Genomic DNA, 23,968 nt, shown 5'->3' on the forward strand with positions numbered 1-23,968 from the left:
TACCGGTACGCTGAGAACGTGGGGCCCAGAGCACTCTCGGTCTGGGGCGTCTCTCAAGGTCCTGTTTGCTGTGAGCAGCCTCAAGGGATAAGATAACATCTCCTTGCAAATAAAGAGCAAGCAGCTGATAGGCTGCCCTAAGGCAGTGAGTTCCCAGACTCAGTGTCCCTTCCTGTGATGTAACCCACTGTGAATGCAGGCATCCATCTGGGGACACCGACATCACCCCTCATGGGGTTCAGGGGGCCCAACAAGACCCTGCTGACAGTCTGGCTACTCCTTTTGCTGGGATTTCTGCAGCATCTATGTAACTGTGATAAGCTAACATTTTAGCTTGAAAAGGGGTGGGGGGAGAGGCCAGTAAAAGTCTCAGACCTTTCACAGCTCTTTACACCTATATAAAGTAAAACACAAGCGACTGCATCTTGCATCTCTTAGCACGGGGAAATAAGCACCACGTCTGGTGCGGCTCGCTGGGTGCTGTCAGACGCACCCAGTCCTCGGGTTGCTCAGGCCCAGCCACCGCCAGCGCGGAGAGGGCAACAGTACACCCTGGACGGAGCACCAGCAGAACCGCAGGCCTCCGGCTCTAGGCACCCGCGCGGCCTCAGCCTCCCTTCCGCACCTTGTACTGGTCTCTACAGGGCACCCCACGGATCAGCCGGAGGAGGAGGAAGAAGCCCAAGCCTGCCTTTTGTGGGTGCAAGCCAGAAGTGCCCGGCAGCTATAGTATAGCTTTGTTCAGGAGGGGCACAAAGCCAGCAGGGAGAGAGGCCTCCTGACCAGTAAGGTGCTGAGCAGTTGTAGCAAGGTGTCGACCGTGTACGGAGAGCCAGGGGTACAGGTTAGATGATCCACGGGCTTATGGGCAGTGACGAGTGGTCCAGTCATTCGGTTAAGGGCCTAGAGGGAAAGACTGGAAGGTCAGCACAAGAAAGTCTAAGGTGCAGGGACGTTCCTGGTGGTCCAGTGGCTGAGACTCCTCACTCCCCGTGCAGGGGGCCTGGGTCCCACCCCGGTCAAGGAGCGAGACTGCACACGCCCCAACTAAGAGTTCCCATGCCACAACTGAAGACCCACGCACTGCAACTAGGCCTGCTGCTGCTGCTAAGACGCTTCAGTCGTGTCTGACTCTGTGTGACCCCCTAGATGGCAGCCCACCAGGCTCCCCCGTCCCTGGGATTCTCCAGGCAAGAACACCAGAGTGGGTTGCCATTTCCTTCTCCAATGCATGAAAGTGAAAAGTGAAAGTGAAGTCGCTCAGTCGGGTCCGACTCTTAGCGTCCCCATGGACTGCAGCACACCGGCTTCCCTGTCCTTCACTATCTCCGGGAGTTTGCTTCAATTCACGTCCACTGCCATCTAACCATCTCATCCTCTGCTGCCCCCTTCTCCTTCTGCTCTCCGTCTTTCCCAGCATCACGGTCTTTCCAATGAGTCAGCTCTTTGCATCAGGTGGCCAAAGTATGGGAGCATCAGCATCAGTCTTTCCAATGAACTGTCAGGGTTGATTCCCTTTAGGATTGACTGGTTTGGTCTCCGTGCTGTCCCAGGGACTCTCAAGAGTCTTCTCCAGCACTGAAATTCAGAAGCATCAATTCTTTGACAATCAGCCTTCTTCATGGTCCGACCCTCTAGACTGCCAGGGAAATTCCCACAGTTTTTTCGTATCTTGTTTTTGAGGTTTCTCTCTCTCTTCCTCCTTCACTGCCACTACCCACCAAGTCAGGAGACAGCAGCAGAATACCAGCAGGAGCATCAGAGGGGCAGAACAATCAACACAGTCCAGTCCTGGCTCTGCTGCTAAGAATGCCTGTGACTTGTTCAGGAGAAATACCTCTCTACCTGCACCCTTGGCTTTCTTCAAAGTGAAATGATCTGGGGGAAGCAGCTGCCTCCTGGCTCTTATGAGTCTGGGCTTTCATGACACTCTAGACACGGCCCTCAACTTCAGAGCCGCCTTAATGGGGAGGACAATGCCACACGCTGTCTAAATGTCTGCTGGATGAACTGTATTGAATTAATTGGTCTTAGGAGACCGTTAAATATTTAAGTGCCCTTTGTTTAAAAAGTGCAACAACAACAAAAAATCTTTTAAAGAGAGAGGAAGTTAACTTATAAGAACCCACCCTGGCCCCACACCTGATCTGTGAAGTTGGGTTCTGTGCATTACACATCTGGAGTGGGGGTCCATTTTAACTGACAATAGAAGACGAGAGTTTAGGCCAAGAGAAGGAAAAGGGATTTGGTGCCTTTTATTTACTTAATTTCAGTTATTTTATTTTACTTTTCCCAAGGTGCTCAAGTCAACAACAACAACAAAAATTTAAATCTATTTTGTTATGTGTCAGATAGGAAATGAACGCCTTTTTGGAGCTACTGTGCTTGGGATTTACATTGGCTTAACAATATGATAAAAATGAAATGAAATTTTATTTAAGACTGTGAGAGACTTCTGAGGATTTCCTCTTTGGGACACTGAGATGTAACAGTAGGAGCAGATGAGTGGAAGGAACAGACCCCAGGAAACATGAGTGGAGCTGCAACAGGTGGAGCTAGGATGGGAGAGGGGACAGGATATTAAATCTACAGCTAAAAACCCCTAGGTTTCTTCTCTGGAGACATTTAAGTCCCAGCAAATCTAACTCGGGGGGTGAGTGGGGGGAAACTGGGGCAATCGTACAAAAACAAAGTTCTTAGAGCCAAGAATTAACATTTCTTTGAAAGATCTACCTGTGAATGTCTGTGCTTGAGCCCCAAATACAGCAGGATAGGGGCGATGGAGGGGGCGTGAGGACATTCAGCTCAGCAGTACATAATGGAGTCGCTCTGCGGTCAGAGCACACCAGGGGACCACCAGCGGTGGCTCTGTCCCACTGAGTGTCCACCGACACCTGGAGACTATGCAAGCTTGATCTCAAGCCTGGCAAAGTCCACTGCCGGGGTTATTAAATAGTGGGGGAGGGGGGGACAAAAAACCCCACAAGGTTTCTAGGGACAAGGATGATAGAGAGAAGGGAGAACCACCACCTCAGAAAGAGAGCCACAGAAGGCAGCACCGGGTCTCAGGCCCACCATCACAGCAGTCTGCCAATCTCCACATCGCGGGGCCCCAGGGCCAGGGACACAGGCAGCTGCTCTAGGCCCCTTCGAGTCTCCCAGAGAGCTGAAGGGATCGGTCTCTCTCCACTACTTCAGGAAGTGGGCTCTGGGTAGAAGAGTGAGAAGTGAAACGGGGTGGTCCAACCCAGCAGTTTCTACTTCTAGAGTCTTGCCTCTACCCCTTCCTCTTAGGAAGTAATGGGCAGTGGACCTGTCTTGCTGTGTGTGCGTCCAGTCACTTCAGCTGTATGTGACTCTTTGACCCTCTGCAACCCCACGGACCCTACAGGCTCCTCTGTCCATGGCATTCTCCAGGCAAGAACACTAGAGTGGGTAGCCACTCCCTTCTCCAGGGGATCTTCCCAACCCAGGGATCAAACTTGCATCTCCTGCAATGCAGGCAGATTCTTTATCCACTGAGCCACCTGGGAAGCCCAGTAGGCCTGTCTTAGGCTGTTCTAATACAAGCCATCAACATTATATTTAAGTCTGTTTATAGGGAATTTCAGCTTTTCTGAGTCCCTATCATCCAGAGAGCATTCCTGGTTCCCTGGAGTTGATTTCATGTCCTTTTGAGTTCTAAGAGCCTCTGCACTTGTCTCCTCAGGACACTCTAAGTTCTTTAAAGAAAGGTTTATTCATCACTGGATATCCGGCATCTGGCATTATGGACGTCAGATTTTATTTTTAAAATTAACAAAAAGCAGAGCAGACTATAAATAAATACCAATTAAAGATAAAGGACAGCAAGAGTCTAGACCACAGTGGCTCAGAGACCAGTACCCTTACCAGAAAAGTCAGCACGAACTGAATTAAATACCTATTCTTCAGCACCAATCAACTCCAGACCCACAGCCATGACACAAGCACAGGAAAGAAGATGGACAAGGTGAAGAAACACCATGAAACGTTCAAGTAAAACCTGCAGTGTTTGATCCCCAAGGTCCTGACTACTATTTCCTTTCAATTCCTCAGAACAACTGGTAGCATGATGAGCACACAGTAGGCACCTGACAGATACACACCAATCAGGCAATATATAGTAACATCTATGATAGGCTCTATATTAAGGCCTCTTAAAAGCCATCAAAGGAAACTTTCATTTCTCAAATGTTTGTGCTTTGCCAAAAAAGATACATATACAGTGAATAAGCACAAGAAAGATGCTCAACATCGTTAGTCATTAAGGAAATTTGCAGGTTAAAACCACAATGAGATACCACTGCACACTTATTAGAATGTTTAACATTAAAAAGACTGATTATGCCAAGTGTTGGTGAGGACAGGGAGCAACTGGCACTCTCATGCCCTGCTGGCAGGAACGGAAAATGCTACAGTCACTTTGGAAAACTGTTAGGCAATTTCTTAAAAAATTAAACATACACCTACCATTTGACCTAGATATTGTACTCTTTAAGAGCTTATCCAGGAGGAAATGAAAGCACATGTCCATACAGAGACTTGAGCATGAATGTTTATACCGGCTCTATTTGCAGTAGTCAAAAACTGCAAACAACGAAAATGTTCAGCAATGGGAATAAATGAGTCGTGGTATATCCATTCAGTGGAACACAATTCAGCAATAAAAACAAATGATCAACTGATACCTGCAACAATATAGATTAATCTCAAAACAATGCTGAGTAAAAACTGTCACAATGAAAAAAGAGTATATACTATGATTCCATTTATATAAACTTCTGGAAAATGCAAATTAATCCAGAGCAACTAAAAGCAGCTCAGAGGCTGTGAAGGGATGGAGGTAAAGGGTGAGCAAGACGACAAAGGGGTGAGAGGAAATGCAGGGGTGAGGAATATGTTCATTATCTTGATTATGATAAGGTGATGGTTTCACGGGTGTCAAAAATGACATACTTTATACACATGCACCTTACTGTATTTTTTGTACACCCCAATAAAGTTGTTCAAAAATGCTATAATGAAAAGTTATATCAGACTAACAATAAACTAAATTGTATACTTCTAATTTATAGCAATACCTTAAAAGTGTACAAAATGACAATGCAACATGCTTCGTTGTAGACTGCAATTTAATCTGAAGGACCAAACCACTAATATAAAAATACATTTAAAGGAAAAAAGTAAAGGATCACCAGACTACCTTATTCTGTGGACCCAAGAGCCACAAAGCTCAATAAAGCTGGTCAGAGAAGTCAGGTATTGAGACATACGATACATCTGGGAACTGACGAGCAACCAAGTCAGGATGCACCTTTTTCTGAGTTTTAAATTGCAGCAGGTTCTTGTTGGCGGCCTTAAGCAAACAGGCTCTCCCCAACTCTTCCCCACAACAGTTATTCCCCACATCTTGCAGACGTTCTGACAAAATAGCTCTGTCCCTGGAGTGTCCCTTCACCCCTCTTGGAGCAGGTGTCCTGAATCTCAGGTGCCAACAGGGATCCCCCTGGGAGCTGTTTAAGAGTGTGAGTGTCTGGGCCTCTCCCCACAGAGGGCTCCCAGTAAAATTCTAACTTGCATCTGGGGTGGGAATCACCGCTCCAAAGGCTCCCTCACTCCGAGGAAGAGCTGGCCCCCACACCTGGCCCATAGGTCCCTTTTCTCGGGATCCCGTTCCAGATCAGTACTACCCTGCTGTCAGAATGTCTAGAGTGAAGACTGACCTTGACAGCTCATCCTAAGGACCAGCGTGCCCTGAGCTCAGAGCTGAATCCGAGTTGAAAAACTTTCCAAACGGAAAGACCATGACCAATTCCTTCATGCTAAGCACACTTAAGGAGACGATATACCTCAAGTTTCAGGAAGCTAGAAATAAGTCTAACCTGGGCTGAAAAAGGGTCTTTTAGGTTGTTTTTTGTGTTGTATCATTAAAAAAAAACAAACCCTGGGTATCTGCCATAAATGAGGACTATCAAAGTGACTGGTACCCCAGATCAAAATCCATTCTGCCCCAGAAGACTCAAACTAATAGACAAAGCCATTTCGTGTTTCCACGTTACTGACGTCACTGTACCGGTCAGAGCTAACAGAGCAGTTTTCAGGAAAGATGAACAGAGACCATTATGACTCTAAACAGGGACTTTCTGGGTCAAAATCTATGGGTTACTAATAGCCTCAACGGCACAGAAAGAAGAGACACTCTTCAAGAGACTGATGAAATGACTGTCCATTCCAAGAAAGAGCAGAAAAATGAAAAAAAAAAAAAAAAAGCTTCACTTAGAACCACTGTGGATTGGGAAAGGCATCCTGTGAAATATTAACAATCCTGAAGCTCTCTTTGTTATGCAAAAAGGGATTTAAAAAGAGACCCAACTTCTATTTGATGAGTGTACTATACAACCACCATTTCTTTTCTTCCTTTGCCTAGGACTGGCTGGAGTGATGTAATAACCACACTAGACAGCTGTCTTCCTAGATAAAATCACCTTGTAAAGGAGAAATGCAATTAGAGGATGCAATGAAATATAAGTTTAAACTGATCTCGCAGGCTGCCACATCTGACTTGGTGCTTAATGGCCAGGTTCTTTATTATAGTTTTCCACTTGATGCAATTTCTCTTTGATTCAGTATCTATGGAAGACATGGAGTCTTAAATTTTAGTCTGTGTCACAAAGGGCCTGAGATAAATATAGGACAGATCACTGAGAGTGAGGCTGGGGCCAGAACCTGACAGCAAAGGGCTGAGGTGCCCTGGCGGCGGGACAGGGCAGGGCTGGGAAGGGCGACAGTGTCCTTCGCCAGCACCTTCCCTGTGTGCCCTCCCCTCGGCGCTCCCTCCACCGCCCCTGGCAGATGGCACCCACTCCCAAGACTTCTCCTACCATCCCCACACTGAAACTCCACTTCTTCAACAATAATCCAAGCTCCCAAGCTTCATATTTAAATAAGAAAAAAAAAAACACTGAAAAAACTTAAAATATACACAAAAGTAGACAAAAACAGTATATTATAATGAGCTCATTGACAGTATGAAGGTATCATGACCCAGTGTCCATGATTCAGTTCAGTTCAGTTAAATTCAGTCGTTCACTTGTGTGTGACTCTTTGTGACCCCAGGACTGCAGCACACCAGGCCTCCCTGTCCATCACCAACTCCCGGAACTTGCTCAAACTCATGTCCATTGACTCGGTGATGCCATCCAACCAGTTCATCCTCTGTTGTCCCCTTCTCCTCCTGCTCTCAATCTTTCCCAGCATCAGGGTCTTTTCAAATGAGTCAGCTCTTCACATCAGGTGGCCGGAGTATTGGAATTTCAGCTTCAACATCAGTCCTTCCAATGAATATTCAGGACTGTAGGATGGACCGGCTGGATCTCCTTGCAGTCCAAGGGACTCTCAAGAGTCTTCTCCAACACAACAGTTCAAAAGCATCAATTATTCTCCACTCAACTTTCTTTATAGTCCAACTCTCACATCCATACATGACTACTGGGAAAACCATAGCCTCGACGGACCTTTGTTGACAAAGTAATGTCTCTGCTTTTGAATATGCTGTCTAGGTTGGTCACAGCTTTTCTTTCAAGGAGCAAGCGTCTTTTAATTTCATGGCTGCAGTCACCATCTGCAGTGATTTAGTAGCCCAAAAAAGTAAAAGCCTGCCACTGTTTCCATTGGTTCTCCATCTATTTGCCATGAAGTGCTGCAACCGGATGCCAGGATCTTAGTTTTCGGAATGTTGAGTTTTAAGCCAGCTTTTTCACTCTCCTCTTTACTTTCATCAAGAGGTTCTTTAGTTCTTCTTTACTTTCTACCATAAGGGTGGTGTCATCTGCATATCTGAAGTTATTGATATTTCTCCCAGCAATCTCCATTCCAGCCTGTGCTTTATCCAGTCCAGCAATTATCATGATATACTCTGCATAGAAGTTAAATAAGCAGGGTGACAATATACAGCCTTGACTTACTCCTTTCCTGATTTGGAACCAGTCCGTTGTTCCATGTCTGGTTCTAACTGTTGCTACTTGACCTGCATACAGATTTCTCAGGAGGTAGGTCAGGTAGTCTGGTATTCCTACCTCTTTAAGGATTTTCCACAGTTTGCTGTGATCCACACAGTCAAAGGCTCTGGTGTAGCCAATAAAGCAAAAGTAGATGTCTTTCTGGAATTCTCTGGCTTTTTCAATGACCCAGCAGATGTTGGCAATTTGATCGCTGGTTCCTCTGCCTTTTCTAAATCCAGCTTGAACATCTGGAAGTTCACGGTTCGCGTACTGTTGATGCCTGGCTTGGAGAATTTTGAGCATTACTTTGCTAGCATGTAAGATGAGCGCAATTGTGTGGTAGTTTGAGCATTCTTTGGCATTGCCTTTCTTTGGGATCGGAATGAAAACTGAGCTTTTCCAGTCCTGTGGCCACTGCTGAGTTTTACAAATTTGCTGGTATATGAATGCAGCACTTTCACAGCATTGTCTTCTAGGATTTGAAATAGCTCAACTGGAATTCCATCACCTCCACTAGCCCTGTTCGTAGCAATGCTCCCTAAGGCCCACTTGACTTCGCACTCTAGGATGTCTGGCTCTAGGTGAGTAATCACCATCGTGGTTATCTGGATCATGAAGATCGTTTTTGTACAGTTCTTCTGTGCATTCTTGCAACCTCTTAATATCTTCTGCTTCTATTAGGTCCACACTGTTTCTGTCCTTTATTGTACCCATCTTTGCATGAAATGTTACCTTGGTATCTCTAATTTTCTTAAAGAGATCTCTAGTCTTTCCCATTCTGTTGTTTTCCTCTATTTCTTTGCATTGATCACTGAAGAAGGCTTTCTTATCTCTCCTTGTTATTCTTTGGAACTCTGCATTCAAATGGATATATCTTTCCTTTTCATCCTTGCCTATCCTGTCTTTTCTCTTCTCAGCTATTTGTAAAGCCTCGTCAGACAGCCATTTTGCCTTACTTTTTCTTGGGGATGGTCTTGATCCCTGTCTCCTGTACAATGTCATGAACCTCCATCCATAGTTCTTCAGACACTCTATCAGATCTAATCCCTTGAATTTATTTGTCACTTCCACTGTATAATCATAAGGGATTTGATTTAGGTCATACATGAATGGTCTAGTGGTTTTCCCTACTTTCTTCAATTTAAGTCTGAATTTGGCAATAAGGAGTTCATGATCTGAGTCACAGTAAGCTCCCGGTCTTGTTTTTGCTGACTGTATAGGGCTTCTCCACATTTGGCTGCAAAGAATATAAACAATCTGATTTCGGTATTGACCATCTGGTGATGTCCATGTGTAGAGTCTTCTCTTATGTTGTTGGAAGAGGGTGTTTGGTATGACCAGCGCATTCTCTTGGCAAAATTCTGTTAGCCTTTGATCTGCTTCGTTTTGTACGCGGAGGCCAAATTTGCCTGTTACTCCAGGTAGCTCTTGACTTCCTACTTTTGCATTCCAGTCCCCTATAATGAAGAGGACTTTTTTTTTGGCTGGACCCCAGGGGAAGTCTCCTCCCCAACACTTTTGAGAAGTGGGAGGCATGGAGTGTAGGCAAGTCCATCATTTTGTTTCTCCCGAGGCTTGTGGGGGCCTCCAACCTAACCAGCTTCACAGGCAACTTGTTCTCTTTTCTGTTTATACAGACAGGAGTACTTGAACACCTTACAGTTCCAGCTTGATTAAGCACATGCCTAGCGTACAGAGAGGGCCTGATGAATGCCTACAAACTGAAGAGTACAAAACACAAGTACATGTGTCTGTGCACTCACACGTGCACACAGACACACTAGGAACCCAGCGATGAAGCAAAGGTCCGGAAAAAGGATCCAGAAAACGAGACTGGATCCAGGACTCGCTGCTGGCTTCCTGCCGGGGCCCAGCACTCCTGAGGACGGAGAGCCCAGGAAACCGGCCGGCTGACACGGGGCACAGCAGCTCTCCTGGCCGTCTGAAGTACAAGGATCTGACAACCTGCGGCTCTCAGCAGGCAGCTATTAGCTGAACTAAATACAGTTTTCTCAAGGGGAAAGGAGGATCTTTCACAACACATATGCTAATGAAGCACAACGACATAGAGCATTTAAAGCAAAATGTCCCTATATTTATTCTCCATAGACAGATTTTTACATTAATATTTATGAGGGATTCCTCGTTTCTTTCTCCTGGAGATTTTTCTCCTGCCCAAACAGAGGGATAAAAGATAAGTAACATGAACCAATTATCTTTTTAAGAGCTACAAAGAACTACCTTATTTAGCTGCATTCTTCCACTTGATTAATTGTCCTAAAACACCACTTTGCACACACCAGGCCTGCTCATGAGCCCCCAGGGCCTGCTGCCCCCAGAGGTGGCCGCTATGAGGCCTCCGCCTGCCTTTCCGGCCCTGCCTGCTGCCGGAGCCTGCAGATCCAATCCTGTCCCCACAACACAGCAGTCATCTTCGCATGCTCACCTGCAGGCACCCCTGCACCTGGTTCTCAGCCACTGATTTCTTAAACTTCTGGCTGTGCTGGGTCTTCGTTGCTGTGCTCAGGCTTTCTCCAGGCACGGTGACGAGGACTGCTCGCTAGCTGCTGTGCGCAGGCTCTGGAGTGCGGGCTCCTGTCACGGTGGCGCACAGGCTTAGCTGCCCTGAGGCACATGCAATCTTCCCGGACCAGGGATCAAACCCGTGTCCCCTGCATTGGCAGGCGGACTCCTAACCAGTGGAGAAGTCCTGGTTCCCATCCACTTAAATACCCGACGCTCAACGCTTCCAGTTTACTGAGAGCCATGAGCAGTATAAAGGATGACGACCAGCGCATCTTGTAAAAAGACATTCTTGCCTCAGCAGCTGGGCGGGGAGCGGGGAAGGAGGCACAGAGGGGAACTAGCCTTCAGGGCTGGTTCACTCAGGCGAGCCAAGACCAGGCAGGAAGGGGATGCAGGGAGCCCTGGTCCCCAGGGAGTTTCCAGTCTCAACAAAACACAAGGCAGAGAGTGGCAAAGCCAGAGGCATTTGGCTACCAAATGCAAGCTGTACAGAGCCAGGAGCGGACCCAGGAGCGGACAGTTTCTTTCTGCCCAGTTGCTGAACCACATTCTCCTCCTCCACCTACCAATAACACTAGCAATAAACATAAAAAAGGACATTTCAAGAACTATTACTGACAGCATCTTCTCTGGGCCCTCAAAAACTCTAGAGAGCAAAAACAGGCGACAGCGCCGCCTGGATACACAAGACTATCCTGCACCCTTGGCTTTGAATGCCTTCAGATTCGATTTTGAGGCACATGGAAAACAAACAAATGTGAACAGCAACAAAAAAGCAGAGAGAGAAAATGAAACGGTGCTTGTGCAGGTAAACTTTTACAATCCAATTGGGCAAGGCCCCAGGCTCTTCTCTGAGCCCACTCTGAGGTCCAGGGTGCGGTGGGCTGCAAGGAGCTCAGAGTACAAGGTATCTGACCGCCGAGGTTTCTTTTGTCACTGTGTCAAGATGGTCTGACATTTTATTGTGTTCTTGCCTCTTTCCCAGCCTCAATGATACAACCTCAACACAGGTAGGTACACAAGTTCCTATCAACCTTTTATTTTTGCATAAAAAACTGGCTGAACCTGACAGTGTGAAAATTATTTTTTGACAAACAGAGGAATACAGTGAATTACAGAACTGAAGCGCCATATTGAGGTTGCTTTTGTTCAGTCTCACAACAAACTGTGGAAAATTCTGAAAGAGATGGGAATACCAGACCACCCAACCTGCCTCTTGAGAAACCTGTATGCAGGTCAGGAAGCAACAGTTAGAACCGGACATGGAACAACAGACTGGTTCCAAATCGGGAAAGGAGTATATCAATGCTGTATATTGTCACCCTGATTATTTAACATATATGCAGAGTACATCATGAAAAATGTTGGGCTGGATGAAGCACAAGCTGGAATCAAGATTGCCGGGAGAAATATCAATAACCTCAGACATGCAGAAATATCAATAACCTCAGACCACCCTTACGGCAGAAAGCAAAGAAGAACTAAAGAGTCTCTTGATGAAAGTGAAAGAGGAGAGTGAAAAAGTTGGCTTAAAGTTCAACATTCAGAAAACCAAGATCATGGCATCTAGTCCCATCACTTCATGGCAAATAGATGGGGAAAGAGTGGAAACAGTGTCAGACTTTATTTTTTTGGGCTGCAAAATCACTGCAGATGGTGACTGCAGCCATGAAATTAAAAGATGCTTACTCCTTGGAAGAAAAGTTATGACCAACCTAGATAGCATATTAAAAAACAGAGACAGTACTTTACCAACAAAGGTCCGTCCAGTCAAGGATATGGTTTTTCCAGTAGTCATGTATGGATGTGAGAGTTGGGACTATAAAGAAGGTTGAGCACTGAAGAATTGATGCTTTTGAACTGCGGCGTTGGAGAAGACTCTTGAGAGTCCCTTGGACTGCAAGGAGATCAAATCGGTCCATCCTAAAGGAAATCAGTCCTGAATATTCGTTGGAAGGACTGATGTTGAAGCTGAAACTCCAATACTTTGGCCAACGAGCGAAAAACTGACTCATCTGAAAAGACCCTGATGCTGGGAAAGATTGAAGGTGGGAGGAGATGGGGATGACAGAGAATGAGATGGTTTGATGGCATCACCGACTAAATGGACATGAGTTTGAGTGAACTCCGGGAGTTGGTGATGGACAGGGAGGCTGGCATGCTGTAGTCCACAGGGTCGCAAAGACTCAGACGTGACTGAGCGCCTGCACTGAACTGCTGTTCAGTCTCTAAGTCGTGTCTGACTCTTTCCAACCCTGTGGACTGTGGCACGCCAGGCTCCTGTGTCCTCCACTATCGCCCAGAGTTTGCTCAAATTCGAGTCCACCGAGTCAGTGATCTAACCATCTCATCCTCTGCCGCCCCCTTTCCCTGTGAACAGTCCCATCCAAATTCAGGATGCTGCATCGATTTTGATAAATTCTTTTTTGAGATAAGACTGGTATCCTTCACTATTCCTGGACACAGCTCCAGTCTTGTCGGAAAAAGACGAAGAAGTAACGAGTCAGACAGCTTCAATATGACTGATGTTAATAAATGAGCTTCTGTGGTCTTGGTTATTGGAAACTGATCTCTTCCTTATTAATATGGTCCCGCAATGGAGAGGAAGATTTCTCCATGTTCTAGAATGCAAACAATGTTTTAATCTTTAATTATATTCTCAATTTCAACTCTTCTGGAGAGTGAGAGCCACCAAGGCCTAGGATTATTTCTTTATTACACAGCCTCTCAGTGGTATCTAATGAATATTGTTACTTAATACATGCCAGTAGGGGAAAGGGGAATTTTGTGAATCTCTACTTAAGTTTTGATGACTTTTTGCCAAGCTCAAGGAAGCTTCAAAGCTGCAAAGTTCTGTGTTTCATTTTGGGGACACTTGCAACAGCCAACCGCGCACTGGCTCTGCTCCGCAGCTGAGGCCCAGAGAGCGCCGGCCCGGCAAACAAGCAGCCCGGAAGAGGGCGTTATAGGAGGCAAGGCCGTATATTTCTAAAACCCACAGCAATCAATCAGTTTGCTTCTCATTCGTGGTATATTAACCGATGCTTTGAAAGTGAAAAGTGAAAAATCCTTAGTCACTGTCGTGTCCAACTCCTTGCAACCCCATAAACTGTAGCCTGCCAGGCTCCTCTGTCCGTGGGATTCTCCAGGCAAGAATACTGGAGTGGGTTGCCACGTCTTCCTCCAGGGGATCTTCCCGCCCCTGTCTCCTGTATTGCAGGCGGATTCTTTATCATCCGAGCCTCCTTTGCTCAGAGACAAACTAAACTTCCATGAAAAGAGATGCCAAACATTCCTGTTCAGGGCTCCTCTCACCATCTGAGTTGAAGCACTTAAATATAAACCTATCAACATACAACCAAATGCTGCCCTCAACAAAATATCAAGATCCTCGGGAGACAAAACAAAGCCTAAGTAATCAAGAGAAGGGTTAGGTACCTGCAAGGAAGCAGGGTCACAGTCACTATCAAATGATGGCTAAATCGGGGCTTCTGTAATAGCAAAGCAAACACAGAAACCTGGAGTTTCATCTCTGTGCGGCTGAGGAAAAAACTCAAAGATAAGGTCTGGGAAAATCAGCAACAGGAGAGAGAATGATGTAATGGCCAGGAAGCTACAGGAAGAGACCTGGGTTTCGTATGCTCATCCTGGCAAATATTTGCCTTTCTTGATTTCAATGTCAATGACGACGAAGAGTGGGCCCCCTCGTTCATCATTGTCGCCCAGCACGGATCCATGTCTCTGCTTTGCTCTCTGGGTCTCCTGGCAGTTTCACATTAAGCGAGAGACAACAGGAGCCTCTCCCTTTCGAGAGCGGAGGCAGCACTTACCACATGTCTTAGAGAGAATCCAGTCACTGATACAAGTACCGTGTGTGATTTCAAGTCCAGATCTTCATGGGAACTAGTGTGCAAGGCAATGGCAGAATATGAGCCTCTTTCAGTTCAACTTCCAGAACCCAATCAGTGGCCATACCGAGACAATCTGCTGTTCAAACGCTGGAAGCCTGAGGTGGCCAAGCGGAGTCATTGTGCCAGTGCCTGTCTCCATCAGTGGCATTTCTCCCCAGCAACACGTGTCCCAGCACGTGGTTTTTATGTGTCGTTGTTACTCAAACCTGAGGTAGGTCATCCAAGAGCAGGGGCAGGAAGTGAAGATGCCCCGCACTCTCAGAGGTATGAGACAATACTGAAGCGGATGCCACACGGTGAGGAAGTGCCACTGGTGTGCTCTGGAGAACAGCAAGGAATCCTGTTCAGCAATAAAATCGAGCAGAGGGCTGACACACACATGAATGAATCTCCAAAACATCACGTCGTGCAAAAGAAGCCAGGGAGAAAGCACTGTGCTCCGCATGACTCTGTTTACGTGGAGCGCTAGAAGAGGCAAAGCTAGAGAACAGGGGTCGGAACCAATGCCTGTCGCCTGGGGTGGCTGAGAAACCGGGGACAAGTACAGTCAGTCTCTCCAGGAGTTGTGCTGCAGAGAGGAGCGGGGGTGGGGAACGGAGGAGGTCCTAGGAGTCGGTGTTCTCCCAGGAGATGGTTCTGGGGTTCGCCCATTTCCATTCAACCAAGAACGAAGCAGGAGAAAGGGAACACAGATGGGGTGGGAGAGAAACAGGAGGCCCCTGCAGAAACGCGTGGGAGCAGGTGAGGGGCACTGGACCCATGAATGAGCAGAAGGGCTGCTCCGGGCTGCAAGCAGGGCTGGAGCAACCCCGGTGAAGAGTGAAGGCGGCCTCTGAAGCATCCCTAGTCTCACAGGCAGCACCTCTTCACAAACCATAATGTGATACCCAGAAAGCGCCTGGCGTCACAACCTCCAGCGGGGTGGTGGCAGGGAGGGCAGCTAATACTTTTAAAAATAACCTTTCTGTAAAACAAATAACTTTTTTTTCCCTTCAAACCTAAGTGAAACTGGAACTTCCCTGGTGGTCCAGTGGCTAAGATTCCAAGCTCCCGATGCAGCGGTCCGGGTTCAATCCCTGGTCGGGAGACTAGATCCCACATGCCAGTACAGCCAAATAAATGAAAATAAGTATTAAAAAAAAAACCCAAATGAGATCTACACGTGCAAAATAAGAACACACAAGGGTCTTTCACCTCTGATGAAACCCAGGAATCACACTGATTGTGTGTGACTTGGCCACAATGACTAAAACCAACACCCCACGCTGCCACAAGAGTACACGGAGCAAGGTCTTGAAGAGCGGAAGCTGCCGTCTACGACGGCACAAGGAAATAAGGCGCCAGCTGACACAGGGATCCCTGGATGCAACTTACACGTCAGTCAAGTGCGACAGCCGCTTCCCAGACTGAGCCCAGTCCCACAAGGTCAAAGGCGAACCATGTTTACCCAGCAACGGGGGGGACACAGCCTCCTTATGAAAACGATAGTGTCTGTCCTTCTGCAAAAGACTTAAGAAGAACACTCGGGAATCTGGGAGTGAGGTCGCTTCACCAGGGCCCTCTGAATGCTAATATAGGATCAGAGATCTTTCATCACGAACAGCATCTTGTTTCCTTACAAGTGTCTTTGGAGGGGGAGAAAGATATGAATCGTTAATCCCACAAATCACTAATCCTCTGGGAACTTGGCGGGTGGGGGCTGGTGGTGAGGCATGGAATCCGAGTCTTCAAAGACTATTGCTTTTAAAGCCAACTGCACTTTAAAAACAAACACATCAATGATGGTACAAATCTCCTGCATTCTTGCCACAACCGTGGTCTCAGCACGCTCAGGAAGAGGCTTTGGGGCAGCAGCTTCCACACCACCCAACTGCTGACACGAGCCAATGCAGAAGCCCCAGCGCCTCCGCACTAACAGGCACACAGAGTTCTAGGGGAGGGCAAGTGAGGAGGCCAGCCCCCGGCCCTTAACCGCCTCCTCCACTGTTTAGAAATAAGCCCTTTCCTCAGAGTTCTGTAGGCCTATGCAAGAAAGCTCCTAGCTCTCCACAAGGAAGCCTCCATCCCTCTTGGCCGGCAGCAGAGAGACTCGATTAAGTCTGGTCCCCGCGTGGCCTCTCTTAGCACTGCCATGGCCTTCTCGGACACGTGACTATGATGCTGCAGTATGGTCATCCCTTGCTGCTCATTTGTTCCTCTGCTTCTACTCGGAGCATCCCAAAAGCCAAAATCCTATCTTGCTAAGTCACTTCAGTCGTGTCCGACTCTGTGCGACCCCATAGACAGCAGCCCACCAGGCTCCTGCGTCCCTGGGATTCTCCAGGCAAGAACACTGGAGTGGGTTGCCATTTCCTTCTCCAATGCATGAAAGTGAAAAGTGAAAGGGAAGTCACTCAGTCGTGTCTGACTCCCAGCGACCCCATAGACTGCAGCCCACCAGGCTCCTCCATCCGTGGGATTTTCCAGGCAAGAGTACTGGAGTGGGGTGCCATTGCCTTCTCTGAAAATCCTATCCTATTCATCTCCAAATCCCCAGCTCGGAGCACAGAACCAAGCACCTGTAGGCCCCAGGTAAATATTTGCTGGATAAACAAGAGAATGGGGCTCACAGGCCCCACCACCCTACTCTCTGTGCAGTGTCTCCTTGTTGGCAATCGTGGTGGTTTTAAAATATGTCTGCAAATTTGGACACGCCTTCCTTCAGAAGCGAGCGCCTCACCCCCTCCCCACGAGTGTCAGTCAGACTTGGCAGCTCATTTCTAATCCACAGAACAGGTGGAACTGATGCTACATTTCTTGAGGTGAGGCCATAAAAAGGACAGGCTCTGCCCGGCTCGCCTTCTCTGAGTGTGCCTGCTCTGGGAGAGTCGCCGTATGTCCAGAGGACACTCAGGCAGCCTGTGGAGAGGTGTGGGGAGGAACTGAGGTCTCCCACCAACAGCCATGAGTGACCACCTTGGAAGTGGCCTTTGGGCCCTGGCCCAACTTTCAGATGGCTGTGGTCCTGGCTATCTGACTTATAAGAGGCTCTGAACCAGGTTACTCCCAGTCTCCAGACCCACAGAAAATATGGGGGATTATGTTTATTGTCATTAAACCCACTAAGTCTGGGGGGAATTTGTTTTGTAGCAATGGATGAAAATGCAGCAACCTTGGAGCATTTAGATGCTGTATTATAAGGGAGTTCAAGGGATTTCCTTAAAGATAAAGTTTATGGTCATACCATGTTTATAGTAAGAATTCTGTAATGAGGAAATGTCCTATGATAAAACCACAACACGGCTGATTAACAGGCAATTTTAAATACTCCATGGGTCAAATTATACTACCTTAAAACCTAACAACTACAATAAATGTTGGGATGTGATACAGAACAGTATCACAAGACAATTCTTCTTAAAGGCTGGTTTTTGTTTTTAAAAATTATATATTACACATGCATAGGAAAAAAAATCTAGAACGGCCTTCAAAACTTTAACGATAACGTTATCAGGGTGACAGCACTATTATTTTTTCTTTTTTAATAACCTTTGATTTTTTCCAAAATCTACAATATGTATACATTACTAGTTTCTTCTTTTTTTCTTTTTACGATGTATGATCCAATCAGGTCGGCAGCTATGCCGTATACTGGTGTGTCTACTCCTGACAACTAACGCAGCAAGTGCCACATAGTAGGTCCTCAGTAACAGTGACCAGAATGTCCTTCAGTTATAGATCCCGCCTACTGGACAGTTGCTCTAAAAGGGATGTCAGGATAATGTGAATCCACAAAGCTCAAGGATATGAAAAGGCTACAGTCAATTTTCACAGGAAAAGAGGCTATCAAATATAGGAAATCATTTCAACACTGCGTTCTTAGGGCACGGGAACCACTTTTCTCTTTGAAACTAAGTATTTTGAGTGATTTATTATAAATTTATAATGACAGTTGTGAACACCCAGTTTTTTTTCTTGGCATGAGAACAGAGTCTGTTGATTGCCTTGCTGCTTAAAATAGTTTCTAAGTGTCCTCATAATAGCATGTCACCTGTAAACAGGTTTCAAGCCAATGCAAATTAACAAATGGTGAACAGATGGACTACGAACTGACTTTTGTCGGGAGAGAGTTAGCAACAAACACTTCTGGCTCCAGTCTTGTGGGACCATTAGAAAGTCTTTCACTTCTCACCACACATCCTGCCTCAGTAGACAAGCCAGGCAGGGAGGATGACAAGTTATAAGGCCCATTAGACTTCTGAGAGCCAAAAGTTGAGATGTGCAGAATCGCCAAGTCAACATGTGCCAAACATCAGACAGAGGAAGCTTTTTGCCAAATGGTGAAAACTCCCTCTTTCCTGCATCACTCGAGGAAGCAGGCCCTGCTGTCTCTGGAAAGGATGGTGCCTGTGTGTGTGGCAGACAGAAAGGAATTTGCTGGAGGCCAGCTGGTTATGTTCATCCCACCCTGGAAGCAAATGCTACTGGTGAAGAAAACCCGAAAGTCATACAAATGGTGGGCTACGAGCATCCACTGGTGAGAGAAGAGACCCCCCCAGAATCATGCCGTGTAGTTTTCCCAGCTCCTCACTGGTCTTCTCCTCCCTGTCCTCAAGCCCCCCCAGCACCAGCACCTTGGAGAGGCCTTCTCTGACCGCCTGCTGTGAGCAGCCTGCCCTCCTTACCATCCTGTGTGTTCCCTTCACAAGTACTCGCCGTAACCAGAAATTACTGCACTGGTTTATTTATTGGTTTAGAGGTACTTGCTTTTTGCCTTTCCTCCCCAGTAAATCAAAAGCTTTGGGAAGATGGGACCATGTCTGTCTTGCTTGTGACTGTATCCCCAAAGCTGAGGACAGTGCATGGCAGACAGGAGGTATAATAAATATTTGCTAACCAAACAGAACATAAATGAGATCCTGTGTGAAGGCAAACTGAATCTCCCCTGCAAACCCCCTTCAGACTGGAAACTTTAAAATGTAGTTTGTAACTGAGGATATTAAGGAAAGAGGGTACAATAGGAGAACAGGCTGAGCTGGGCAATATGTTTAAAAATCAGGTCAAGCCTTTGGGAGGCAGCACCCCTTCCAGGGGAGTCTGTGTGTGGAATGGAAAAACTGCCAGCAAAGACTGGCGTGTTCAATTTCTGATTCTACATCACTGAGTGAGCCATGGCTCTCAACTCCTGAGGTTTGGAGTAAAGGCCAATCCAATGGGCGGAACACCTATGGCACGTTCAAAGGAATACTATGCAGCAACAAAAAAGAACAAGCAATCTAACAGATATTATGTTGAGTGAAGACAGCTCCTATAGAAGATTACATAATGTGTGATCGCATCTATATGTAGTTCAAGAACAGGGCAAATGAACTGTTCAAAGAAGTCAGGACAGTGGTCAACTTAGGGAGGTGGCAGCCTGTGTGCAGGGTGGGAATGTGAGAACCCTCAGGGAGTCCTGGAAGTGGTGGCCAGTGGCCTGATCTATGGGAGCTACACAGAGGCAGACACGTGAAAAAACCATCCATCCGAACGTACATGTCACAGTGTCTGCTCTCCCTCCTACTGGGAAAAGGAAGAGCACATACATTTCTCTTTTAAAAAAGAGCAAGTGAGCCCAGCACTGATTCTAATCCCAGTGCTACCAGATTTTCTAGACGGCCTGCAGTTTATCAAAACGTGCTCCTCAGTGGCCTCACTTGTGAAATATGGAGAACTGCACTCACACTCTGCCAACTCTGGGAGTGTGAAAGAAAACAAAGAATAAGCCATGAGGTATCTTAAAGTCCTAGACACACACACACCAGGCAAACTAGGGAGTGCATTGTAACTGCTTCTTTGAAGACCTATGCAAAATAGGTGACCTACATGTTTGGTCTCCAATCTTAACAGAAACCTTTTTAAAAGAAAGGACCATCTTGCCAAAATGAGTTTCCAATAGCCAAAAACAAGCACAAATTAGAGTTCACCCAGGACAAAAGAACTTTTTCCAACCCGTCACTCACTGAGGCGGTAAGACGAGAGTCGTGGGTTGAGCCTTTGGTCTACGTTTAGCAGACACTCCCATCTGGTTAGCAGAACGTTTCAACGACTGTTGATTCAAAAGGCCAGATGCCAGACCTGCGTGGTACTGCAACTGCAGAGGAGAACCAAACAAAAGGGGAAGAAAAATAACATTTGGTAAAAGCAGGACAAGGGCTATTAAACTATCAATACTTGATACATCTTACCAGCCCAGAACATTTTTAATAATTTCAAATATACCTGCTAACATCTTGCTTCAAGAAATGTATTCATAGGCGATAATCAGACAAACAGGAAAACAAGCATGAATAAGGATGCTCGTCATGGCATTACAAAATGATAAAGAACTGGAATCAATCTAAATGCCCAATAATAAGAGGGAAATTGGGTAAATACATAAAGAACTTTACAACATCATTTTGTTGAATTAAAAAAAAAAGGCATTGTAAACAAAGAGGTACTTAAAAACGTTCTCCAGAAGGTTAAAGCATGCTCTCCAAAAGGTTAACAGTGTATTTCTGAAGAGAATTGTGATAATTTTTTACCTCTTTTTTCACTCCTGTTCACATCTGCTTTATGTAAATGGTTTTTAAAAAGAGGATCCAGTGGGTTTCCTCAAAAAAAAATTAGTTCTAGGAACTCTTGCTACTGTCATGTCTTGCTTGTAATAACGAACATAACTCACAGACCACTGTGGTCAGCAGCAGCGCAACAGGCTGACCATAAACAGATTCAAACACACAGCTGGGCTGCTGTTCCCAGTGGTTAAGATACAAGTATTGACCACAAAAATAAGCACAGGAATGCATCTCATGACAATGTACACAAATGGATACAGGCTCACTGAAGAGCACTGGCTGGAGAAGTTAATTCCACTCCATGCACATGCAGTTGGAACAATGCAAGTGAGGACGCGGCAGACTCTACGCGGGCTCAGAGCCAGCATCGTTTGCTTTGTTCTGGACAAACTGCTGAGCTTCGAGGTTACTCAGGACAGATCATTTTACTTCTCTAGACTTTCTCTATTGGAAAAGAGAAATAACACTGCCTAGTTCTAAACCAAACAGGACTTAAAAAAAAAAACGTTTATTGAGTTATAATTCACATAAAATAAAATGCACACATTTTAGGTGTCCAGTGTGTGATGTCCTGATAACACACACCTGTGACACTGTCAGCCCCATCAGGACGCAGCCTCCATCACTGCAGAAAGTTCCCCAGCGCCCCACGCGGGCAGGCCCCCGCCCTCAACTCCGATCATCAGGATCTTCTGATTTACAATACAGCTCATCACTCTCGCTCGTTACCAAACGAAGCTTATCTCCAATTTGACATGTGACAGGGACACCCGTTTTCCTTTTAAAACCCCATACTCATGTACTTTAGATGTGAAGAGTTGTCATCCATCTCTATAACAAAATTATCCTTGAAAGGTATCCCAATTTTGAACAGATGTCAATAAAACATTCGAACTTGAAAACACCAAGCTAAGAAACTTGGATTGAGACCATTTATAACATCCAACATGTTTCTTTTTCCCTCCTCAAATTAAGCAAGGTTTTTCAAACATTTATTTAGAATTAACTGAATATACAAACAGTAATTCATTCTGTGGCTCTGAATTTCTTTTCAAAATGCTCTTCCATTGCATAGATTTCCTTTGCAGAGTCAGCTACATTACAGCTCATGGTAATGAAATCGGTGACCACCATATAAAAGGGGTTGGGCCCTGGATGCAAAGGGTAATAACGTCCTGAAAAATAAATGGCCTCCCGTAAAGCCACTGGGCTGCACACAAACAGAGAGTGAAAGAAAACACAACCAACTGAAATGATCTGCTTCTTGAAGTGGCTATAAAAATGAAGATATCCAGTGACCCAGCAAAGACTGAAATGTCTGTATTTGGAGCATCCATACTGCTTTTTAACAGGCTCTTGATTTACTTGGTCGATTTGCTGTGGGAGCCTCATGGCTGCACAATACGAGACAGAGACATATCACATTCATAATAAAAACGGAGCTCTTCTCGAGGTGGAAAAAGGGGGGTATAATTTGGCTCTAACAACTCATCGCAGACCAATGAATTTTGCTCAAATTTATTTTTCTCCTACAGATTTCTTAAATGGGAAATCAATGGAAGCAAGGGACAGTACAAGTTTGAAAGACAATGTTTCAAAATGTCAGCTACTTGGGTTTCGATCCTCCCCACCAGAATTTGCAATGAGTGCAATATGCATGGGGCTTTATGGAATTAAAGGGAAAGACAGCTTGGCAGGGGCTCCTCCTGGCTCCAGGATCTGGCTCTCCTTCTGGCTCTCCTTCTCCTTTGTATCTTATTAGGGTCCATGCAAGCTCAGCCATTCCAACCCTGCTGACTCTTTTGAGTGGAAGAGTCCTGCTAACTATGCAGAGTGGCAGGGTGATTTTGTCCACCTGGCATCATTTTGATCATTTGCTCAAACAAACAAAAACCCCCAAACAGCAGGAATGCACGCTAGCTGCTGTCTGTCTTTCCCAGGCTTCCGATGAGACTTCTACCATCTTGGATGCTCTCAATGTACGCCACACCCAAGAGCACATGGAGATGGAAGGAGTTTTCTTCTCCCAGAAAAAAACCTGCCCTTGAAAGCTGACTCACAGTGATTAAGCGACATTTGTTAATCATATATACGGTTCCCAGTTTCCAGGAACACAGCTCCGACTGTCAAGATCTATAAGGGGCCCATTAAATATTTACCAAAGCATCTTTATAATGGGAGAAAAGGTCAAAGTTAATAAAACTGACAGGCAGCTCCTGTCCAACTGGATTTATACATTATTTAAGCACTAAATACTCTATTCCATGAAACACTGCGTAGATCTGCAAAGACTCTTGGAAAATGTTCACTCAGCCAATGGTTTCAAAACAGCAGAAGGGAGTTCAGAGCTAATCCACAAATTAACATTAAGAACATATCACTCCTCAAAATACTGCCATACGTGTTCAATTACAGGTTCGGTAATATTTTTTACAAAAATATATTTCAATAAACATACTTTGCTCCAAACGTCTGTGGCATGGAAACAGCTCTATTTCAAAAGGCAACTTATCAAAGTTGTAACGTGATTTTTCTATCCAAGATCATTTCTCCACTAACCAGCAAGAGTAAAATGAAAGTGCGAGAGAAATCAAACAGTCCATTCTGTGAACGTCCACGTCTTGCAGCTGGGGAAAGGGAGTGCTGCGTGGCCAGCTGGGGGGAGGGGGTCTTTGCTGGCTGCTGCTTGGCAGTCTAGCTATTTCCGTGTTCTCTGACTTTTGAGAGCAAATTTCTCGGTTCCAAGAGAAACCTATCTATTCATGTCAAGCTTCCACTTTCTATAACGAACGTCGTATTTTTCGGTCAGTTCTCAACCTAAAGCCTTTTCTAATCAATTATACCTACTAATTAGTTCTATGCCTGCGATATTTTCAACACCTCATAATGATCTGAGGGAAACACAACTCTGAATTAGGAAAACCTTGATTTA

General features: G+C 45.8%; 1 protein-coding gene across 4 annotated transcripts in view; it reads right to left on the minus strand.

Annotated features, from left to right (window-relative positions):
* MED27 (mediator complex subunit 27) overlaps positions 1 to 23,968 on the minus strand; it is a 219,771-nt gene that overhangs the window by 128,106 nt on the left and 67,697 nt on the right. For all 4 annotated transcript variants that reach the window (XM_055541463.1, XM_055541464.1, XM_055541461.1 and 1 more), the window contains exon 3: positions 20,440 to 20,570. In XM_055541463.1, coding sequence (XP_055397438.1) covers positions 20,440 to 20,570 — 131 coding nt within the window. The remainder of the gene's footprint in view (positions 1 to 20,439; positions 20,571 to 23,968) is intronic.

Source organism: Bubalus kerabau, chromosome 11 (genome assembly GCF_029407905.1).
Source record: "Bubalus kerabau isolate K-KA32 ecotype Philippines breed swamp buffalo chromosome 11, PCC_UOA_SB_1v2, whole genome shotgun sequence".
Classification (NCBI taxonomy): domain Eukaryota; kingdom Metazoa; phylum Chordata; class Mammalia; order Artiodactyla; family Bovidae; genus Bubalus; species Bubalus kerabau.